The sequence below is a fragment of the Hemibagrus wyckioides genome, linkage group LG04 (genome assembly GCF_019097595.1).
Source record: "Hemibagrus wyckioides isolate EC202008001 linkage group LG04, SWU_Hwy_1.0, whole genome shotgun sequence".
Classification (NCBI taxonomy): Eukaryota; Metazoa; Chordata; class Actinopteri; order Siluriformes; family Bagridae; genus Hemibagrus; species Hemibagrus wyckioides.
The window spans coordinates 17,135,841-17,156,237 of record NC_080713.1 but is presented as its reverse complement, the minus strand read 5'-3'; the positions used below and the strand labels follow the sequence as shown (position 1 = coordinate 17,156,237).

Here is a 20,397-nt window from a genome sequence, read left to right as displayed (position 1 = left end):
TTATAATAACTACAACAAAAGATCAGAACTCAAAACTATTTTTTTTTGGTTTGTTTTATTAATTTTTCCCACAAATACCTAATGCCAAATTGTGTAGAATGCTTTTCACAAGCTTGACACACTGCACTAGCATTAATCCAAACGTATGGATAGACTTCCCTTTACATCTGCCTAAACCTGACAGACAGGGAAGTTTTGCCTCTGATGTGTTATTAATTAAACATGACCGCTGACATTTGTATGTAAGATAGGAGGACGAGAACATGGGCATTTCCGCTCACCATGCATCAAATACAAAACAACCAATAAGATTCGTGCCCAGTCATATCACACAACCCCAAGGTGGATTATTTTCTTGTAACACTTGTGTTACACTATTTGTCACTTCCTGTGAATCATTCAGCTTCCGACTAAGCCTTCTTAAGAACCTTCTCTTCCTGACACAAACAGTACAGCGTTAATTGTAGGGAGGTGAAGGCATGATGCATTTGGGGCCAATTGCTCAAAAGTCAAAATCCTGTTGTAGATTTCTAAATAAAGAATACAGTCTTCGTGTGTGGGAGTTAAACTATAGAAATTAGTCATTAGTATTAAAAACAATACAATAGAAGAATTAAAAACAATTAATTTGTGTAAATTGTAACCAAGACTATTCAGTAATGGTAAGTAAAAAATAAAACTGAAATAGTGTAGTGAAAATAAATAGGGGGTTTTCCATTTCAGGCTGTGTCCAGAACATGCTGTTTTATTTGTTTATGAAGGGGAATTCAATGGCAGAACACAGTCAGTCAGGGCATGTTGTATTTTCATACTCATAAATTCATGCTTAATTTGGATCAGCTGCTGGGATAGCCGTACAAATTTAATCACGTATTTATACACAATATATAATGTTTAATTGGTTTTTTTTTTTTTGATCGGTGCTCTTATTCCAGGGGTCTGTTTAGATTTCTCAATCTTGCCCAACACTGGTTTCTCCTTATCTATCCACTGACCAGGCATAACATTATGACCACCTGCCTAATATTGTGTTGGTCCCCCTTTTGCTGCGAAAACAGCCCTGACCCGTCACGCACTGTGTATTCTGACACCTTTCTATCAGAACCAGCATTAACTTCTTCAGCAATTTGAGCAACAGTAGCTCGTCTGTTGGATCAGATCACACGGGCCAGCCTTCACTCCCCACGTGCATCAATGAGCCTTGGCTGCCGCATGACCCTGTCACCGGGTCAGCACTGTTCCTTCCTTCCTTGGCCCACTTTTGATTTGATACTGACCACTGCAGACCAGGAACACCCCACAAGAGCTGCAGTTTTGGTGATGCTCTGATCCAGTCGTCTAGCCATCACAATGTGGCCCTTGTCAAACTCGCTCAAATCCTTACGCTTGCCCATTTTTCCTGCTTCTAACACATCAACTTTGAGGACAAAATGTTCACTTGCTGTCTAATATATCCCACCTACTAACAGGTGGCATGATGAGGAGATAATCAGTGTTATTCACGTCACCTGTCAGTGGTCATAATGTTATGGCTGATCGGTGTATATAATCTCATATTCAGTAGTCAGGATCCAGGAATGACTAAACATTATTCATCATGCAAACATAAAGCACTTGACACATCACACAAACTGTTCAAAATATCATTCTCCTACGAGCGATCTTGATGAACACAAACATCAGGTGCTTTCTTAAAACTTGGACTAAATATTTCAAAAAGAACAGTGGACATAATCTGAGGTGTGTACCTTTTATTTACTCGTCAAATCATATATTATTTTCAAAACTCCAAATCATGTTTATTCTTGAATAACAGTAACCTGCTTCTAAAAACTGGTAAAATGATACCAGCTGTCAGCCTTATACAATTTAAAACCTAAGACAAACCAACAAGCGTATGAGAATTATGTATGCCTTTAGAAGGGGTCAGTAGTGGTTCACTGTAACCGAACAATATGAAATAACAAAAATTTAAGAAAAGCAGGAACTCTGAAGTCGACAAAACTTGGCATGGGGCAGACAAGAGAACTAAATTTTCTCACAATTTTTGGCAGCACAGTGGCCCCGGGTCCTGAAAAGGGTCACCGATGTGGTGAGGTTATCAGAAGGGGCAAGTTGATCAATTCCTAATACTTCTTTCTGTAAGCCAGAGCTCCATAGGCCACCAAAGCAGCAATGGCTACCAATGCAGCACCACCATACAGAAGAACTGGAAACTCAGATGACACAGGCTCTGCTACAGGTTCTGCTACAGGCTCTGTGTGTGCTGGGGCTGCAGGTGGCTCCTGAGCTGGAAGAGATGCTGTGTGTACAGACTCCAGCTGCTGTGGCTGGATTTCCTGTTCTGGAGCTGCAGCAGGAGGTAAAACAAGAGGAACCTGGGATGGAGCAGATGTCTCTTGTGCAATCTCTGGCTCCAGTGATGGTATCTCCTGTGCTGTAGCTGGGGCTATGAGAGGTGGCTCCTGGGCTGTAATGGCCTGTACAAACACTGCTTGTGGCTCTTGTGGAAATATCTTATACACTGGAGCTGCTTGGACAGCTTCAGGCTGTGGCTCAGATTTAGCTTCATGTTCTTGAACTGTTCTTCGAATCAGTGGCTCCACAGGAGCTAGAACAGGTTCTGGCTGAGCTGAGAGAGGCTCAGGTTCAGGATTGAGCACTTGGGGTGAAGCAGCAATAGGAAGGGAAGAATGAACAGAACATTCCCGCTCCACATCAACTGGAGCATCGGCAATGATCGAGGATGAAGGAGCAAGGTGTTCTGGCTCTACTTCAACCAGAGCATCAGCGATGACTTTAGGAGGTGAAGGAGCAATGCATGCTGGGGCTTCAACGGGAGCCTCAGCAATGATAGCAGTGCAAGAAGAAGTGAGGGACTTGGGCTCGACATCAACAGGTGGAACAGCAGAGACCAGGCTAGGAGGTGCCTCCAGGATGACAATTTGCTCCTCTAGGGACATCAATGACTCTGGTGCTTCTGAAACTGGCTGTTGTGGAAATGAAACTTCTCCTCTAAACTCCTCTCTGAGGGCCTCCAGCTCACTTTCAGTGCCCAGGACACTGAGCACACTTTCCTGCAGCTCTTCCTCTTCTACAGCTTCTCCCTCCTCCAGAAGCTCGGCCTCCTCGCGCTCCACATGCACAATGTCCGAATTGGACGAGTTGTTCTCACTGCGCTCCTCAGCCGAGGCCACGCCCTCACCACTGTCCACACTCTTGGCGTCCTCCGGCTCCATGGTGCAAACCTGAGCCCAGGAGTCGTGGCCACTCAGCGATACGGGCAAACTCTCCGTGTGCCAGGAGCTCAGGCCGCTGCTGTCTGCCACACTGATGAGCAGTGACTCAGGGGGACTCAGCTGCTCACGGCCCTGCTCCCCTGACAGGATGTAGATATCGTTACTGTCTTCAGCTATGAGCGCTCCTGGTTCCTCCACATCCTCCAGGCTAAACACTGCACTCTGTAAAACAAGAAGGTGGTTTTGAATTTGCCCGCAAACTGACACACAAAAATCCCTTTAACCTATACAGTATTATGACGTTTTGTAAGCATGTGGTGAAGTGAACAGATATGTGCACGCATTTTTTTTTCTGGAGTTATTCATCAGTATGAAAGGAAGTGCAGAGGCAGTGCAGAAATCGAGGAACTGCGTCATAATACCACATGTGGTGAGTACTGTGAGCACCTGTTAAAAATGAATGTCTGAAGTGCATCTCTCATGATCTGCACGAAAATAAACCTGTTCTTGTTTGGACGCAAGGTTAGCAACTTTTCTGACAAAAACAGTGCAAATTTCCTGTTTTGCAGTTTCAGTGGAAAAAGGATTTGGTCTGCCACGGTCTGGCAGGAGGAGATATTTAAGGTGCCACCTAAGGAGCAATTGAGCTTGACTCTAAACTGTTTTTTTTCTCTGACGGCATTAAGTTACAGATCTGTTTCTTGCCATTCCAGTGTCTCACAGGGTGGAGGGTTTCCTGTTAAAACATTTATGCAGTCTTCCTTGTTCAATCATCATGTGTTCTCTTTATCTCAACTGGAACACCTGGAGTCTTATGAGCTAGAATGTACATGAAGGTCTGGTACTTTCCGGCACTAATCATGACCAACTTCTACAGAAAGAGGCTGTTTAACCATGTGTTTAACCAACGTACAACAGGAATGTAGAAGATAACTGATCAGTGCAAAGCAACTTGAATAAGTGCAAATAAAGGATCAGGGTTTTTCATGATATTGTGCTGCAAAAGTGCAAATCCCTTCTGCATAGCTCCTGTCTAATATACTGAATAAACGTCCTCTAAGATCCAAAACAAAAAGTGAGTAATTTCAGAGACTCAGTAGGCAAGCTAAAGCATGTGCAGTCATGCGTGTCTGACTGACTTAATGAGCTTCATTAATAAGACAAACTTGCTAGAACCTGCAGGTTTTACTGGTACCAAATAATTCTGATATTCAAATATTCAATCTACCAATGAACATGTGACTAGTTTCACTTCCAATATTCTCTCTTTCACTCTCTCTTTTTTTTCACACACAAACACATCCCTACGCTGTATAACCGAGGGTTAAACATTCAGAAAATTAATTGTGTAGAATTAAGTCAGATTTTTTGTGCATGTCTTTGTAATCTCAGACATTGTCATTATAATTATTTATTTATTTTTACAAAACAGGTGATCTCTGTCAGTCCATTCTTAACGACAAAGTCTTTTGACCTTAAAACCACTTTCCTTTCTGCTGTATGTTCTGTAACACGTTCTGGCACAGCAGAGACTAGAGACATTTGCTGCTTTGAAAAACCATTCAGTCATATAGTCAAATCTTCCCCACAGGGCCTGTCATAATCACAGGTGGGCTCAATTCACTCTAAGTCTTTGCTCCTATTTTTAAGCTGCTTTGCATAACATATCAAAAACAGGAGCTTAAGTGAAATTGAAGTCAAGAATAAATCCTCAGGGCTGTCTGCCATCTCCCCTGCTGTAATGGCTTTGCTATCAGGGACCTTTGAGACATGTCCTGCAGTCAGGTAGGACATGTAGCTGAAAGTTGATGAAATTGAATAATGATGATATTAAAAATCTGAATCTGAACAGAAATCTAAAGGGAAGCGACAGGAAAGTGTTTTTCTCTCAAGTGTGTGACTCCATTGCCCCAGGAGCCAGAATCCAAGATCTCACCACTCACCAGCTCCAGCATGCCCCCATAAGTACAGTACCATCTTACACAACCTAACTGAACTAAACCATCCAACAATTTTCCAAGCAGGCTTCCCAATTCTGTGTTATTGTGTGCATGATATAAACTCCTTCACAGTTCTACACATGCAGAAAAAAAACAAGATGAGAAATAAACTGATCACCACACTGGAGTCAATATCTATGTGCAGTATAAGACTTGATGTAATCCTGCTTACTTTGGATATGTGAACATTTCCTTTCTACAAACACTATAGGAACACACTCACCATGTCATGTGACACCAAGTCAGTTACCATATCTGTTTTATCTGACAGTTACATGTAGGGCTGATGTAAAAGGAAAAGGTTAGGTCCCTGAAGATAAAGGAGCAGACAAAGATGGCGCCATATTATCAGGTCTTTTATTTTTTTTTTACTTACTGAAAGGTAAACAAATATCATCAGGAAAAGTACACTATATGGCTAAAAGTATGCGGGCACCTGAGCATCGCACCCATATTTGGGCCCTTCCCCAACCTGTTTCCACAAAAGGTGCAAGCCCACTATTGTCTAGAATGTCTTTGAACTGTGCAGCTTTAAGATTTCTTTCACTGGAGCTAAAGAGGCTCAAACCTGTTTCAGCATGGTAATGTCTCTGTGCATAAAGCAAGCTCTATGAATACAAGTTTTCCCAAGGCTGGACTAGAAGAAGAACTCAAGTGGCCTGAGTTCCTGACCACAACCCCACTGAACACCCTCATTCCTGTTATAATAATGTCCACTGTTCTGATAAGGCTTTCCACTAGATTTTGGTACATGACTCTTGGGATTTGTGTTTATTCAGCCACAAGAGCACAAGAGGTCAGGCACTCTCTGACAAGAAGACCTGGCAAGATGTTATGTGTCATCATTTTATATACTTTATGAGGAAGAGGATAGTTAATGCTTTCCTCAGTGTGTGTAACACTGCCCTGGATATAGAATGAGCAGCAGTTTGAAAAGATATAATGGCTGGTTTCAAGTGTCTCAGAGGAAGCATGTACTAGGCTGTATATCATTCTAGCAATGGGACAGGAATTGGAAAATGACCAAACTGAGAAAATAGGGCTATATAAGTATGCTTCACTCATTAAATAATAATTGAAAAATTTCTGGCTAACAGAAATGCATCTGGAATTCTGTCACTCATCCAGCAAGTCCCTCTGTATAAACGTTCAGTGCTTTAGCAGTTTGGAAGAAGAATGGTTTAATTCATTAAATGATGATGCGATTTAAGGAGCATGAACAGAGCTTTCAAAACTCCCTGGGGGAAAATGATAATAAGACCAGCAAACACAAGGAAGACACATCTCTCAGATATTCTGAGATAAATGCAAGTTAGAAAGCCTCAGATGAGCTGTTAATACTGCCGTAACTGCAGTTGGAAATCTAAACAAAACCACATGTCCTACTGCAAATCTTTAAATCAAAATTTGCATTGCATTAAATCAATGCATTAAATCAATATTTCATACGTGTTTTTTTCTTTGATAAAATGTCAAGTTAGCTTTTGAGTGGTATCTCTAAATAGTCTGAAGTGTGTGTGTGTTTGTGTGTGCGCGTCTGTTCGTGTCTGTGGTTGCGCCCTGCGATGGGTTGGCACCCCATTCAGACACTGCCTTCACTCAGCTTTGCAGGAGACATTTTGTATAGTGTCTTTAGGGCTCTTAAAATATTCTCTGTGTCCATTCCTGTACCTACACACCATCTCTAGTAAAACTAATATTAAACCTATTCATGAAAGAACTTTTAGTAAGAAAGAAAATAAAAAATAATTTTCTTTACACTGGGTAATTCTTAAGCCACTTTCAGTATAGTTGTGTTTTGTTTTGACTAAAATGAATAAATATAAATGAATAAAAAAAAGAAACTATTACTGAACCTAGCAAGAAAATATCAACATATGCCTCGGTTACTGGTTTCCTTAGAAACATTAAAAATATATAGTCCAAATTGAATCATCTTTCGTCTGACATCTGAAGTCATCATCATTGTCGTATGTGCAATCCAAAGTTGGCATAAATCAACAGTTTTAGTGGTGTTTGGTACCTAAACAGCAGTGTTCGTGAGAAAGTTGTGACCTTTGAAATGTTTGATTACTCAACACGAATACTGAATAGGAAAAAGTTAGCTTTTGAATTTCCTGAAGTGTGTGTGCGCGTCTGTGATTGTGCCCTGCGATGGGTTAGCACCCCATTCAGGGTGTCCCCTGCCACATGTCCCCTGGGATAGGCTCCAGGTTCCTCACGACCCTGTGTAGGATAAACGCTAAAGCTGAGAGAAAAAAGGAAAGAAAAAACCTACAACATTAATCAATTACAGATAGATAAAACTGATGTATCCTCTTTCAAGCTAAAGTCATACTGTTTAAATAATCCTGATTTTTGATTAGCTCTTTCTGAGGCCACATACAGATTTTGCTTTGTCCATTTCCTAGAAACATGTGCTATTAATGGTCCCAAAGTCGTTAGATGACATTGTCCTGTTCCTGGAAATAAGTGAAGCTTTTCTTCCCCTCAATTTCTTTTAGCTGAGGGACATTATAAAGTCATGAAGTTATAAGGTCATGAAGTTATGCTTGTATTTACAGTGATTTGTGTCTAAATCGACTACAAATGACATCACTTCAAAAGTTGTGTAGAGAAAGACTCCCAATTCAAACCGGCACGAGTTTAAACATTTCCAAAATGTTAATGACTGATGAATAGCAGCAGCAGGATTAGCCTCCTCTGCTCTCTGAAGCAAGAGACACCCTGCAGTGGAACTAGGACAGTGTCTCTGCTGATGATTTTCTATGAGGTTTTATCCGATTTATTTTTGGACTTCCCTATGACGCTCAGTCTGTGCATGTGTGTGTGTGTGTGTACGTGTGCAGCACATGATTCTTGCTCTGCAGCTGCCACTGCTGTGAAATGTTTGTTACATAAAGCATTGGGCCGAGTAGTGTCCAGGACATTGTGTGCCAACATGGCTTCAACTCAGGCACTCTCTTGATCTGATTCATGTCATGTGTTGGCTTCTGGACTGTGATCTACTAACACCTGTTCAAAGCACAAACGTTTTTGCATTTCATTTCTCTTTCCTTGAATGGGAGGGATCTGCGTCAAGGTCACTTTACAAAACTTTGCCGAAGCGTAAAAGTCCTTGCTGATCCCTAACAGTAGTTTTTGAGCCAGGTTTTTTGAAAGACAGCATGAAGGACAATTAAAAGTCATTGGTAATGACCAGAATATATGAAAGATATGAAAATAGACAGTATCAGCAAGTCCGAAAGTGCACCACAACAGGACCATACTGCCTTAACTCAGCTTTGCAGAAGACATTTTGTGTAGTGACTTTAGGGCTCTTAAAATATTTTCTGCGTCCATTCTTGTACCTACATACCTACACACCCATACACACCCTCTCTAGTAACTCCCCCAGCCTGAAAAAAAAAAAAGGATTTTTAAACATATTCGTGAAAGTACTTTTAGTTAGAAAGAAAATAAAAATAAATTTCTTTACACTGGGTGATTCTTAAGCCATTCTTAGTATAGATGTGTTTTGTTTTGAGTAAATATAAATGAAGAAAACAAGAAACTATTACTGAACCTAGCAAGAAAATGTCACCATATGTCTGTTACTGGTTTGCTTAGAAACATTTAAAAAAAAAAAATAAATAAATAAATATATATATATATATATATATATATATATATATATATATATATATATATATATATATATATATATATATATATATATATATATATATATACATACATACATATATATACACTGACCAGTATTAACCATGAATGTAAATAATACATAACTAATAATGAACTTTGTCAGTTGATTCTCTACAGTGATAAATATTCATATAAACAAGTCACACAATATGATGTACTTATCATCCAGAGTCAGCTCTCAAGTTGAAGCTTTCTGATCTGTGCTGCCTCAAACTACAAACACCACAAACAGGGAGAAAAAGTTTGCCTACCTGACGCTGGCTGTTTTCTGTGCCAGTGATATGCCAACGCAGACCAGAGACAATAAATAAAGGAAAACTAAATGGACACAGAACGCGCTGCCTGTCTGAGAAATGGCCAGCAGTTGTACTGGACTTGTTGTTCACGACTTGCTCCCGCCCCTAAACACACAAACCCCTCCCATCACGTTCATGTCATCTCTGCCTTAACTCTGGATTCCTCATGAAGGTTTTGCACTAGAGGAATGTGAATCTATTCAGGAGACACTGCTCGCTGTCGTCCCTACAGAAGCAACAGAGACGCTTTAGAGTTTAATTACTCTCCGAGAAGGACGCCAACTATTATAAAGCAACTGAAAATTTATGATGGTTTTATTGTACTGTTGTAATATTATCATGCTCAGAGTTATCATCATTGTCATGTGTGTGCAATCTAAAGTTGGCAGCAATCAACAGTTTTCAAGGTGTTTGGTACCTAAACAGCAGTGTTCGTGAGAAAGTTGTGACCTTTGAAATTATTTCGATTACTCAACATGATGACTGAACAGGAAAAAGACAGACAGGTACATAACAGAGTCTAATAAAACACAATCTGGCCATGAAAACAGAGAAGTAAATAATGGAGAACTCAAATGTTTGGGGCTTTCAGGAGCAGAAGTTAGGCCAGCTAAGGCAGCAGAGAGTAGATAACTACAATCCTCAAAATAAATAGTAATAAATAGTTCAAATATAGATACACTATTTAGTCATACAGCCCAGTGGCTCATTTACTCATAACTGTACAGCAGTATATAGTGTAAATCACACAGCAGTATTGAGCTGCTATCTAAGTTACTCTGACGCAGACATGAGAATCACATTTGCACATGAAATTCTCTATTATGGCGTGTAATTTTCAGCACTGCTCTGACGGCAGATTTATGGCTCCCTCTTATGGCACACATGCTGTGTGAATTCTTATTTCTCACACCATACTGTAAAGTGTTAATGTTAGATCTGCACAAAACAGACTAATACTGCATGTGATAAAGTTGTTGGATATTCCAAATGAATTCCTATTGATATACTTTACTTACTGTAATATAGCTGCCTCTTATACACTAAATGTGAAAAATCGGTTCAACAGAGGTGAATGGAACACTGTTTGTGGGAGTAGCGCATCTCTGCAGGCCATGTTTACCCATAATCCCACTCTCTGCACTGCTATGCAAAGGCAGCAAGACAGAAAGTATTTCTGTGTTTTTACATATTTACACGAGCAAGATTAAGCCCGCTTACATATAAAGAAAACACTGCTTTTTATACACTGACCAGGCATAACATTATGACCATCTGCCTGATATTATGTTGGTCTCCCTTTTGCTGCCAAAACAGCCCTGACCTGTCATGCACTGTATTCTGACACCTTTCCATCAGAACCAGCATTAACGTCTTCAAAAATTTAAGCAACAGTAGCTCGTCTGTTGGATCGGATCACACGGGCCAGCCTTCGCTCCCAATGTGCATCAATAAGTCTTAGCCGGCATGACCTTGTCTCCGGTTCACCACTGATCCTTCCGAGCACCACTTTTGATAGTTACTGACCACTGCAGACCGGGAACACCCCACAAGAGCTGCAGTCGTCTAGCCATCACAATTTGTCCCTTGTCAAACTCGCTCAAATCCTTACGTTTGCCCATTTTTCCTGCTTCTAACACATCAACTTTGAGGACAAAATCAACAAACCAACTTTGAGGATACTTGCTGCCAAATATATCCCACCCACTAACAGGTGTCATGATGAGGAGATGGTGTTATTCACTTCACCTGTCAGTGCTCATAATGTTATGCCTGATTGGTGTATGTAAGATGATGTAGCCTGACATTGCCACCACATCATGTCCTGAAGAGTTTAAATTCCTCATACATCACAGCAATTTGCAAAACAATTTTTTAAATTTATCTATGAATGACACTCAGAGAGAATCTTCAGCAAATTTCACATAAAAACAAACAAAAATTTCTAACAAATGCTTGTCTAACACAAACATACTAGCGAAAGACCAGCAAAAATCAGGTCTTTGAAATGTTTAGAGAAAAGGTAATAGTGAGAGAAACTGGATAAAACAGTGACAATTTTAATATTTTATTTAAACTACAATGGTACCCAATTCATTTGTTTTAATAGATAACTTCCTGCAAAAACCAATGTAACTGTGGGTATGGTTTATGAACTTCTGTTTTTAACATTTTGCTGCATTTCAATGGGTTTCTATAGGTTCCACTGTAAATAGGTTTGGATGGAACACAGAACTCAGAGGTGTACAGTGGCATTAAGTGTTGAGTAAAACTCTTTCAAACTCATTTAATATCAAACAAAGTTCACTGCCAAGTGTCATTTCATATTCCATCAACACACCCTGTCACTTATTCACCCCATTCACACGGGCTAGGAGCAATTTCTCTTCAGTGATCTATTGTTGCACATGATAACAAATGCACAGTGAAATACAAAGAAGTGACAGACACAACACATGCTGTTACACAGAACATCCATTCTGTTTGTCTAGCATTTCAGCTGTGGATATGAACAAAATCTAGATTGAAATATAAAAACACTATATTATGTTTAATATAAAATACTCGACTGCCAGTCTAGCTATTGTTTGATAGCATTAGGAATCAAGGCTTTCCTATTCATATAAATCCACGAAATGCCAATTCACACCACATCAGAAGCAGTTTCAGAGCAGAAATGCTTCAGTTTGAACCGACGTTTGTGGACAGGATTTTAAAAGCTTTAGCAGCACATTTGGTGTGTATTAGTTTTTCACGATTTGCTCCATTTGTACACTAGAGGCATAAAACAACTCATTTAAATCCCATAGTGCCTACAGCTGCAGAGCAAACTGTTTTTATCATAATGACACTAAGGGATAAACAGCAGAATAATCTTTGTTGATTTCTGGTTATTCAGTGTCCCTCCATTGCAGGTCAACTGCCAGGCATTTAAAGTGAAATATATAGTTCTTAAAACTGACCCACATTTAATTGTCAGAGATTGAATGTGTCCAGTGATTTCAGACCCAATAAGGACTGAATTTGAGACAATGTCCACGGTAAAAGGCGCTATACAAATAAACTGAACTGAAAAATTGAATTGAATAAATCCTGGGTAATAAGAGATCAATGAATATGAGGGAACAAAACACACTCACCCATCCACCTTGCTGGATGATGAAGTCTGCCTCTGCTTCAACTAAGTAGCGCTCACCCAGGGAAAGTAGAGAAGCCAGCTGTTGACCCTTACAATGCAGGGCTTGCAATAACACTAATGGTACCAAAACCTAAAAAGAGACAACATGTTGTAAACAAATCCAAATATTTACCATTTTTTTCAGTATTTATTTTCAGTATCTGTATCAGCAGTCTGTTTGATTTGCTTTTTTTGTTAGAATGATTTTACTTCAGAAAATATGTCCAAAATGGACAAAAAAGAATCCTGAAAGAAAATATATTGTCCATGATGTAAAATATTCGCCCGCTGTAACATCAGCAACAGCCCCATTGGGAATGTAACTCATAATCTAATTGCTATTATCTGGGAAGGATTTTGGATTTCACTTAATCCAGGCCCAAGCAGCCCCAAGGTAAATGTTATTTCTGTCCATGACAGAGTAACCTTCACCTTCAAGTGCAAGAGCAACTTTTATCATAATTCAGAAGTGACCCCATCTTGGAAAAATCGCTTGCTCTGGGGATCGTTTGACCTTAATCTCAACAGCTGCAAGTGAGTAATTTCCATGCATTTTTCTCAAAATAAGTCAAAAATATTTTGTCCTCTGAAGTAACAACTGCTTCGAACAACGTATACATCACTCAAGAAGAGAAATATGTAATCTGCTCATTTTTTTTGTGGTGAAGTGTTGAAATGAGGGGGAAAACAACAGTTCTTCAGTTTATCATGGCATGTATACACACAAGAGATTAAATGTGTGAACCTTACCGATGAAAATGACCCTTTTAATTAACCAATTAAATTATGACTGGGCCAGGTCTACGATTTAATGTTAACATTAGTAAAAAACAATACTAAACAAATAATTCTGTAGATTGCTTTGAGATTTCATCAAGAAAATAGATCATTTCTGATCATTTCTGCAGAATATAGCAAGGGGCACGAATTTAATAAAATTTAGATCTTTGTATTAGATCAATCACAAGTAAAACCCTCCGGATACATGTACAAACAAACTTCAATCCCAGCTTCTACAAGACTAACTTGTCACCTTGCTCCAGCCTCCTTCAGAATGGGAGGAAATCTCTTTCACAGCACTTTGGAAATTTTCATAGTCCAGCTGCCTGCAAAAACACACACTCAGTTAATGAACTGTTTAACTTTTATTCAGGTAGGTGTCTAATCTTTAATAGTTAAAATTTCAATATGGTGTATGGCAGGGGTGCCTGATCTTATCCAGAAAAGGCCAGTGTAGATGCAGATTTTCATTCCAACCAAGCAGAAACCACACCAGAGTCTATTGAATGCCAAGATCAACTGATTTTACAGGTAGAATCTGGTATGGCTCCTGCTTGATGGGTAAGAAAACCTGCACACACACTAGCCCTTTCTGGATAAGATCGGACACCCCGGGTGTATGGAATAAATTCATGCAGAATGTAATGAAACCATAGCAACAAGTTTCCACACTCAGAAATTAACAAAATATAACTAAATATAAAATAACCCTTTACATACAGAGGTAAAAAGAAATTGTCTACACTTCCATGTTAAAAATGTAGGCTTACATAAGGAAAAAAATCGAAACCAAGGAAAATCATGTCAGATCTTTTTCCAAAACGCATTATTGACATCAACAACATGCTGCTGGTATCAAAGAAGATATAAAGGTTATATCAATGGTCAGCAGCAAGATAAAAGTTTAACATCTTCCAAAGTGCCGGAAAGCCACAAGGCAGAAAACCTGATCATGATCGAAAATATATGAGCTCATCAGTTAAGCATAGTGCTATGGCTTGGGCTTGGATGACTGCTTCTAATCTATATCTTTTTGGGAACTTCATCATGAAGCAAGACAATGCTACAAAACCAAAACACAACATAACAAAGAAGTTCATCAGGGGGAAAAAGTGAACGATTCTAAACTGACCAAGCCTCAACCATGTTGGTCATGCTTTTCATCTCAAAACAGACAAGTGAACAAAGCTGCAGTAAAAACATCACAAATGATAAAGATCAGTTTGATTATGTCAGTGGGCTTGATACAGTTATTGGAATATACAACCAATTATTCAGTGTTATTTACTTTAACACTATCTGTTCCTGTACTTTTTCACCTAAAATTGGTTGGTCTGCAACCAATAGATATAAAAACATCAGGAAATAAAAGCTGATCTGTCCTTTCCTTTTCATTGTTTGATCTCAAACCCTATTCAGTGTTTAGAAAAAATTAGAATTGGCTGTTCCAATAATTTTGGGGACTTCATTTTTTACATCGTAAACACCAGCAGTTGTAACAGGGGAATGCAGACTTGTTTATACGCCCTGCGATATAAAAACTACACTATATGACCAGAAGTATGTGGACACCTGATCATCACACCCATATGTTCTTTTTGAACATCCCATTTCAGATTCAGTTTGCTATTAATATCAACATTTTTTCAAGGCTTTCCGTGAGATTTTGGCTTGTTTCCATTCCGGCATAAGAATGTTATGATAGCAGTGTAAGGAAGACTCATTTGGATGTAATGGTTAGATGTCTACTTTTGGCCACATCGTTTACAGTCATGGAAAGTACAACAATTCTATATTGTAGTCATCAAGGGACTAAATAACAATTGTGTGGTCCTCACTAACTTCTACGAACAAATAAATACCTTCAGGTATCGCCATTTTTTTTTTTGCCATAACATGAAAAATAAGTTCACCATTTAGAACCACCTGAAGCAATAACTTATAGCTATAATAAACACTTTCTGTAGGAGTTAGTGTCCTACACTATTTGAGAGAAATTTTGTCCCACTCTTTTTTAAAACATGATGTTTAAGAGAATTCATTTATGCACATCTTAATATCCCACACCACAGCATCTTAACAGGCCATTTCGACTGTTACAAATAACGTATACGTCACTCAGGAAGTGTTGAAATGAGGGCAGACTGACCCACTGAGAAGTGTCTGTGTGGCTGAGGCCAGATGCATGTCCAGCACTTGTGCGACACGATCCCCCAGCACAGCCAGGCTGTCCTCTATAGTGTTCTCGGGATTAGCTGGACTGAACACTGGGGATGTGTGCCGATCAAAACCTGTACTTGGAAAAGCTACAAAAATAAAGAAACAGCAGATAGATTTCTGCATTCATTAGACCAGGATCAATGTTTAACTAAGGTCAATGTCCAAAATAATGATGAAATCTAGTTCAATACAGTAATATTCCGTATTTACAGCCAAAGTATCCAAAATAGAGCAGATCTATACAAAATGTAAATTCGGTGTAATGAAGTATGTGTCTTACAGGCAGTGATTTCGTCTTCTAGCTGCTTTAGCTGTTCCTCAATCTGCTCCTTCATCCTGCTGGTCTTCTCCACAGCTGTTTGTAAAGACAAACCAGATGCTCCTAATCAGAAATTTATAATTATTATTATTATTTACACCAAACTTGTGTCTGGTCACACATATAGCTCTGGGAAAAAATAAGAGACCACTGCAAAGTAATCAGTTTCTTATGTTTTTTTTTTCTTACAGGTGCATGTATTGGTGAGATGAACAGTTTTGTTTCATTTTTTGTGAACTGCTGACAATATTTCTCCTAAATTCAAAATATAACTATTGTTATTCAGAGTGTACATTTAATGGAAATGACAATACATCAAAATAACCCCAAATCATGCAGTATTTACAGAGCTTTAATAACTCAAATAAAACAAAATGCAAATAATTGTGTTAATGCTTTGGTTTTTGGCTTTAAATAACATTAAGAAATCAGTATTTGGTGGAATAACCCCGATTTGCATGTGTTTTGGCTCCATGCTCTCCAACAGTTTTTCACATTGCTGTTGGGTAACTTTATACCACTCTTTTTGCAAAAAAAGCAAACAGCTCAGCCTTGCTTGATGGTTTGTGACCATCCATCTTCCTCTTGACATTCCAGAGGTTTTCAATAGGGATCAAATCTGGAGATTGGGCAGTGGTTTCTTGTTTTTTTCCAGAGCTGTATAAATTATGCATTAATCAAAAAAGTGGACAGTGGTAATCTGCTGCATGATGAGCAAATGTATCACAGCTGGGGGGTTTTCTCCCTGATTTCTCCTTCTTTTGGTCAGATTTCTGATTGGATTTAGTTCTACACTCAAAACTTTGATGCTGTCTTGGTGAAGCTATTCCTTTTTTGATTTGGAAGTGAGCTTCAGACTTGCGTCATGCTGAAAGGTTCAGTATTTGGAGCTTTTCATTATTCCCCCTCTTGCTGAAATCCTAAACTCGAGTCTCATATCCAATCTCAAACCCAAATGTCTTTGGTGTTTAGCAAAAACAAATTAATTGGCGTTGCTGTTCAAATAGTTTTGAAAGGGATTGTATGAAGAAATCGTGAGTTTGTTGTCACGTGTATGGCGCATCTGGTACTTGCCGGAAATTGCTGTAATTCTTTTAATGTTGCTGTAGGCCTCAAGTCAGCCTTCTTGACCAGTTTCAATTTTAAAGGGACATCCTGTTCTTAGTAAGGTCCATATTTTCTCCACTTGTTGATTAATGTCTTTACAGTGTTCCATGGTACATCCAATGCATTACAAATTTTTTGTAACCCTCTCCTGATTAATATTTTTCAACAGTGAGGTCCTGCATCTGCTTTGTATTTACTCTCAGACGATCTTACAAAAAAAAAAGGTCAGGAAAATTCTACAGGTACAGCTTGTTTATCAGTCACTTTAACTGATGGCAGATGTATATTAATTTGTATTTAACCGGAGTGTGAATGTGATTAGTTGTTTCTGAACACTGCCCCAGTTCCAATAATAAATGGGTGTGAATAAGTATTCAAGCTTGGTATTGGTTCTGACTTCATTGGTATAACTTCATTTGTTGTTCTTTTTTAGCATCACAAAAACCTGCCATTGTAACAGGGGTGTGTAAACTTTTTATTTTATACAACTGTATTTATAGTGGTTTTAGGGAATGATTCAATCTTACCAAAGTGAAATTAAAAAGCAAGTGACAATCCCATATTCACTGATTTGTGAACATACTTGATCACATATCCTCTAAAAATATTAAATACTTGGTTCCAGGTGTGGCTATAACTGAACAACTTTAAAAACATGGGGTCAAGCAGTAGAGAAGTGTGTAATGAGCCAGGTATTTGCTCAGTGGCAGTGCAGAGATGGGGCTTGGTGGGTTTTTCTAAGCTCAGCTGCACTGAGAGCCAGTGGTGTGCGAGTAATTCAGCAGTAACTGAATGGGCGGTGGACTGGGCCGAGCGGAATGAAGGGATCAGAAGCTCATTGCTAGGTCTATGAAGCTCGTTGAACGAAAACACGAGCAAAGGAAACACATGGCAGTTTTGCATAAGTGGCCATACCATCCGTATTCATTCACTATGATTAATGCAATCTAATTATCTTATTTCATTTAGAGTCAACTGGTCAAATGTTTGTTTCTGGAGTTTCTGTTCAATAGGATTCACCAAAAATGTTGCAAAAGAAGAGCAGATTTTTTTCTACTTCTTTTTTTCTTCTTCTACAGCTTTAATCTCTTGATCTCTCTGGGTTAGTATTCATGTCTGGGTCACAGAACCGCAAATATTTTCAGCAAAGTTATAAAACTGTCTCCCTCCATACACACAAATGACCTTGAGGAGTCTAACTAATCAATCATTGAAAAATCACAATTTATTAAGTATGAATCAATAAACGATCAATCAAAAAACATTATTAAATAATGATATACAATAATACTGAACATTAGGCCAGTTGTATTGTGCTCATTTACTGGGTGTAATTTTTTTATGTGCTACTTCAGCAATTACAGTGAGGTTACCAGAAATACCATTCATATGGTGCTCTCTCGTATCACATTTTTCATTATTGACGGAAAAACAATAAGTGGAAAATGCAAGTCTGCAAGTCGACTGGGCAATTTAGGTCTAGGCTTTTGATGTATAATATATAAGCGTGAGCAAACATTTGTAAATCTGCAGTAATATTTATAATTCCTAACTCAACAGTGACACACAAAAACCCTTCCTGGTGGATCAATATGACCAGTGGCATTGCTCAGCTGCACCTACCTGTGCATGGAACTTGGAAATGGCATCAATAACAAACTTTCATCTTGCTGCTGTATCAGCACTTTGATACATTTGGGTATAATACACACATAATAAACCTCACAGCTCAACAGTAATGTAACTGTCTGTGTGTTACGTAACTTCCACAAATCCAGGCCAACTAGAAGATCTTGCCAATGACACATTTCAGCAATTCCATCAACTCACAGAAACAGAATAATCTGTGTAGCTGCTATGACTGGCTGATTTCTGTTCCATTAAAATACCATAGAATTCATTTATAATGTCTCAGGCTTAGCTAGGAAATGCTTCATATTACATTTTCCAAAAAAAAATAAATAAATAAATAGATAAAATAAAAGCCCTTCTTTCCCACCACCCTCATTTTGTTTCAAGCAAAATTTAGGAAAGAAGAAATGCAAGTATTTGAAGACAATGTTAAATGAGAATAAGTAGAAAATTAGAATATCAGTGCATTCGTTTTTTTTTCTATGACTTAACAATTGTTTTGGTTTAAGAGGTTTTGGCATTGTCGAGTGCTCACAGGTGCTTAAATCTAGTTAGTGAAAGCATGTTGCATGCGGTGTAACTTTTAATGTTCAATTTTCTTCTTCATCATTCATGTGGATTAGACAAAATCTCTCATCTACATTTAGTGAAATTATCCTGAAGTGATGATCTACAATTCAAGTACGTGTTACTTGCACATGACAGCTGAACTGAGGGAGGTGGAGCGAACATAAAAAAATATAGCACCATACATGTTGCCCTTGAACTGACCTCACAGGCCTCGATTAGAAACTGAAAGTAGTCATTGCATAAGTCACTTCTGAAGCAGCTCTCATATCTCAGTGACAAAATATAACAGTTCAGGCTTTGTAACCCTGCCTGAGTTAAAAAGTAGGTTCGCATTATTCGTCACATCTCCAGTCACTAAATAAAATAAAATACCCAGAATGCATCCTGTATGATTCTTTACCTTCCTCAGGCCTGGAGTGTGATGGCGGGTGCAGGCCGAGGTAGCACAGGAGAACGTATTTGGTCTCATAGCGGAATCCTTCAGGCACATTGCTGGTGGAGCCAGAGGCAGCCATTGAAGTGAAATGTTACACTCACAGAGCACATACACCAGCGAGTTCTGTACAGGAAAACACACACAACACACAGAGCTGATGAATTTAGAAATGAAACCTTGTGAATAATTCACACAGTAAATCCTAAGAAATAGATGAGAATGAATATGTGTTTTATACGCTTTTACAAAAACTAATCACCTATGTTGTGAAATTATCAGAGGTCATGTGAATGCTACAAATGTTGAACCTATTTATATATGAATGATATGAATATTATGCACAAGAAAATAATAATAATTATACTGCAGTTCTGAGTTCTGCAATGACTAATGGGTGCACTTTCAATAAGCTTTTATTTATACACTGTTCATCTAAAAGAAACTTTTAAATCCAATTTTTTTGAAGAAAAAGTTATATTAAAAAAATCCAAGCATGAGCGAGTTGTTTATCTTAAAAATACATGAGTACGAGTGTGTTCGTTTGTTTTTTCTTTACATTGCAGTGTCCCTCACTCCACAGCACTTATCATTTATTAGAACACAGGGTACAAGGGCGCGCGCGCTGCTCTCTCCCACAGACCACTCCTCCGTACCTTAGCATGCCTCAACACAGCCACAGTAGCTAACCACTCAGTCACATATCTTCACACACCGACACAGTATTACTAATAAAGTGCTGAAAACAAAAGAAACAGGCTTACCTTCCCGTTACACACAAGCCCTTTACTGAACGTCCTGTTGAATACGTGCACTTAGCACTGTCTACTTGTGAAGTGCTACAGTGCTAGTTGGCTACGCGGTTAGCCGCTAACTTGCGGGCTGCTATATTGTGCGTATTCCTCAGCATGCCCCTGT

General features: G+C 38.7%; 1 protein-coding gene across 2 annotated transcripts; it reads right to left on the bottom strand.

The window, feature by feature from the left end:
* Positions 1-1,734: 1,734 nt before the first annotated feature.
* bcl2l13 (BCL2 like 13) lies at positions 1,735-20,397 on the bottom strand. 2 transcript variants are annotated; one of them, XM_058387585.1, is made up of 7 exons: positions 20,244-20,397; positions 19,447-19,605; positions 15,699-15,800; positions 15,348-15,504; positions 13,452-13,524; positions 12,381-12,509; positions 1,735-3,461 (listed from the first exon to the last, which is right to left on the bottom strand). In XM_058387585.1, the coding sequence occupies exons 2-7, from the start codon at positions 19,559-19,561 to the stop codon at positions 2,127-2,129; spliced, it is 1,911 nt and encodes a 636-aa protein (XP_058243568.1). In that variant the 5' UTR covers positions 19,562-19,605; positions 20,244-20,397; the 3' UTR covers positions 1,735-2,126. The 2 variants fall into 2 exon arrangements, with proteins under 2 accessions (XP_058243568.1, XP_058243569.1); XM_058387586.1 differs by having other exon boundaries at positions 15,699-15,773.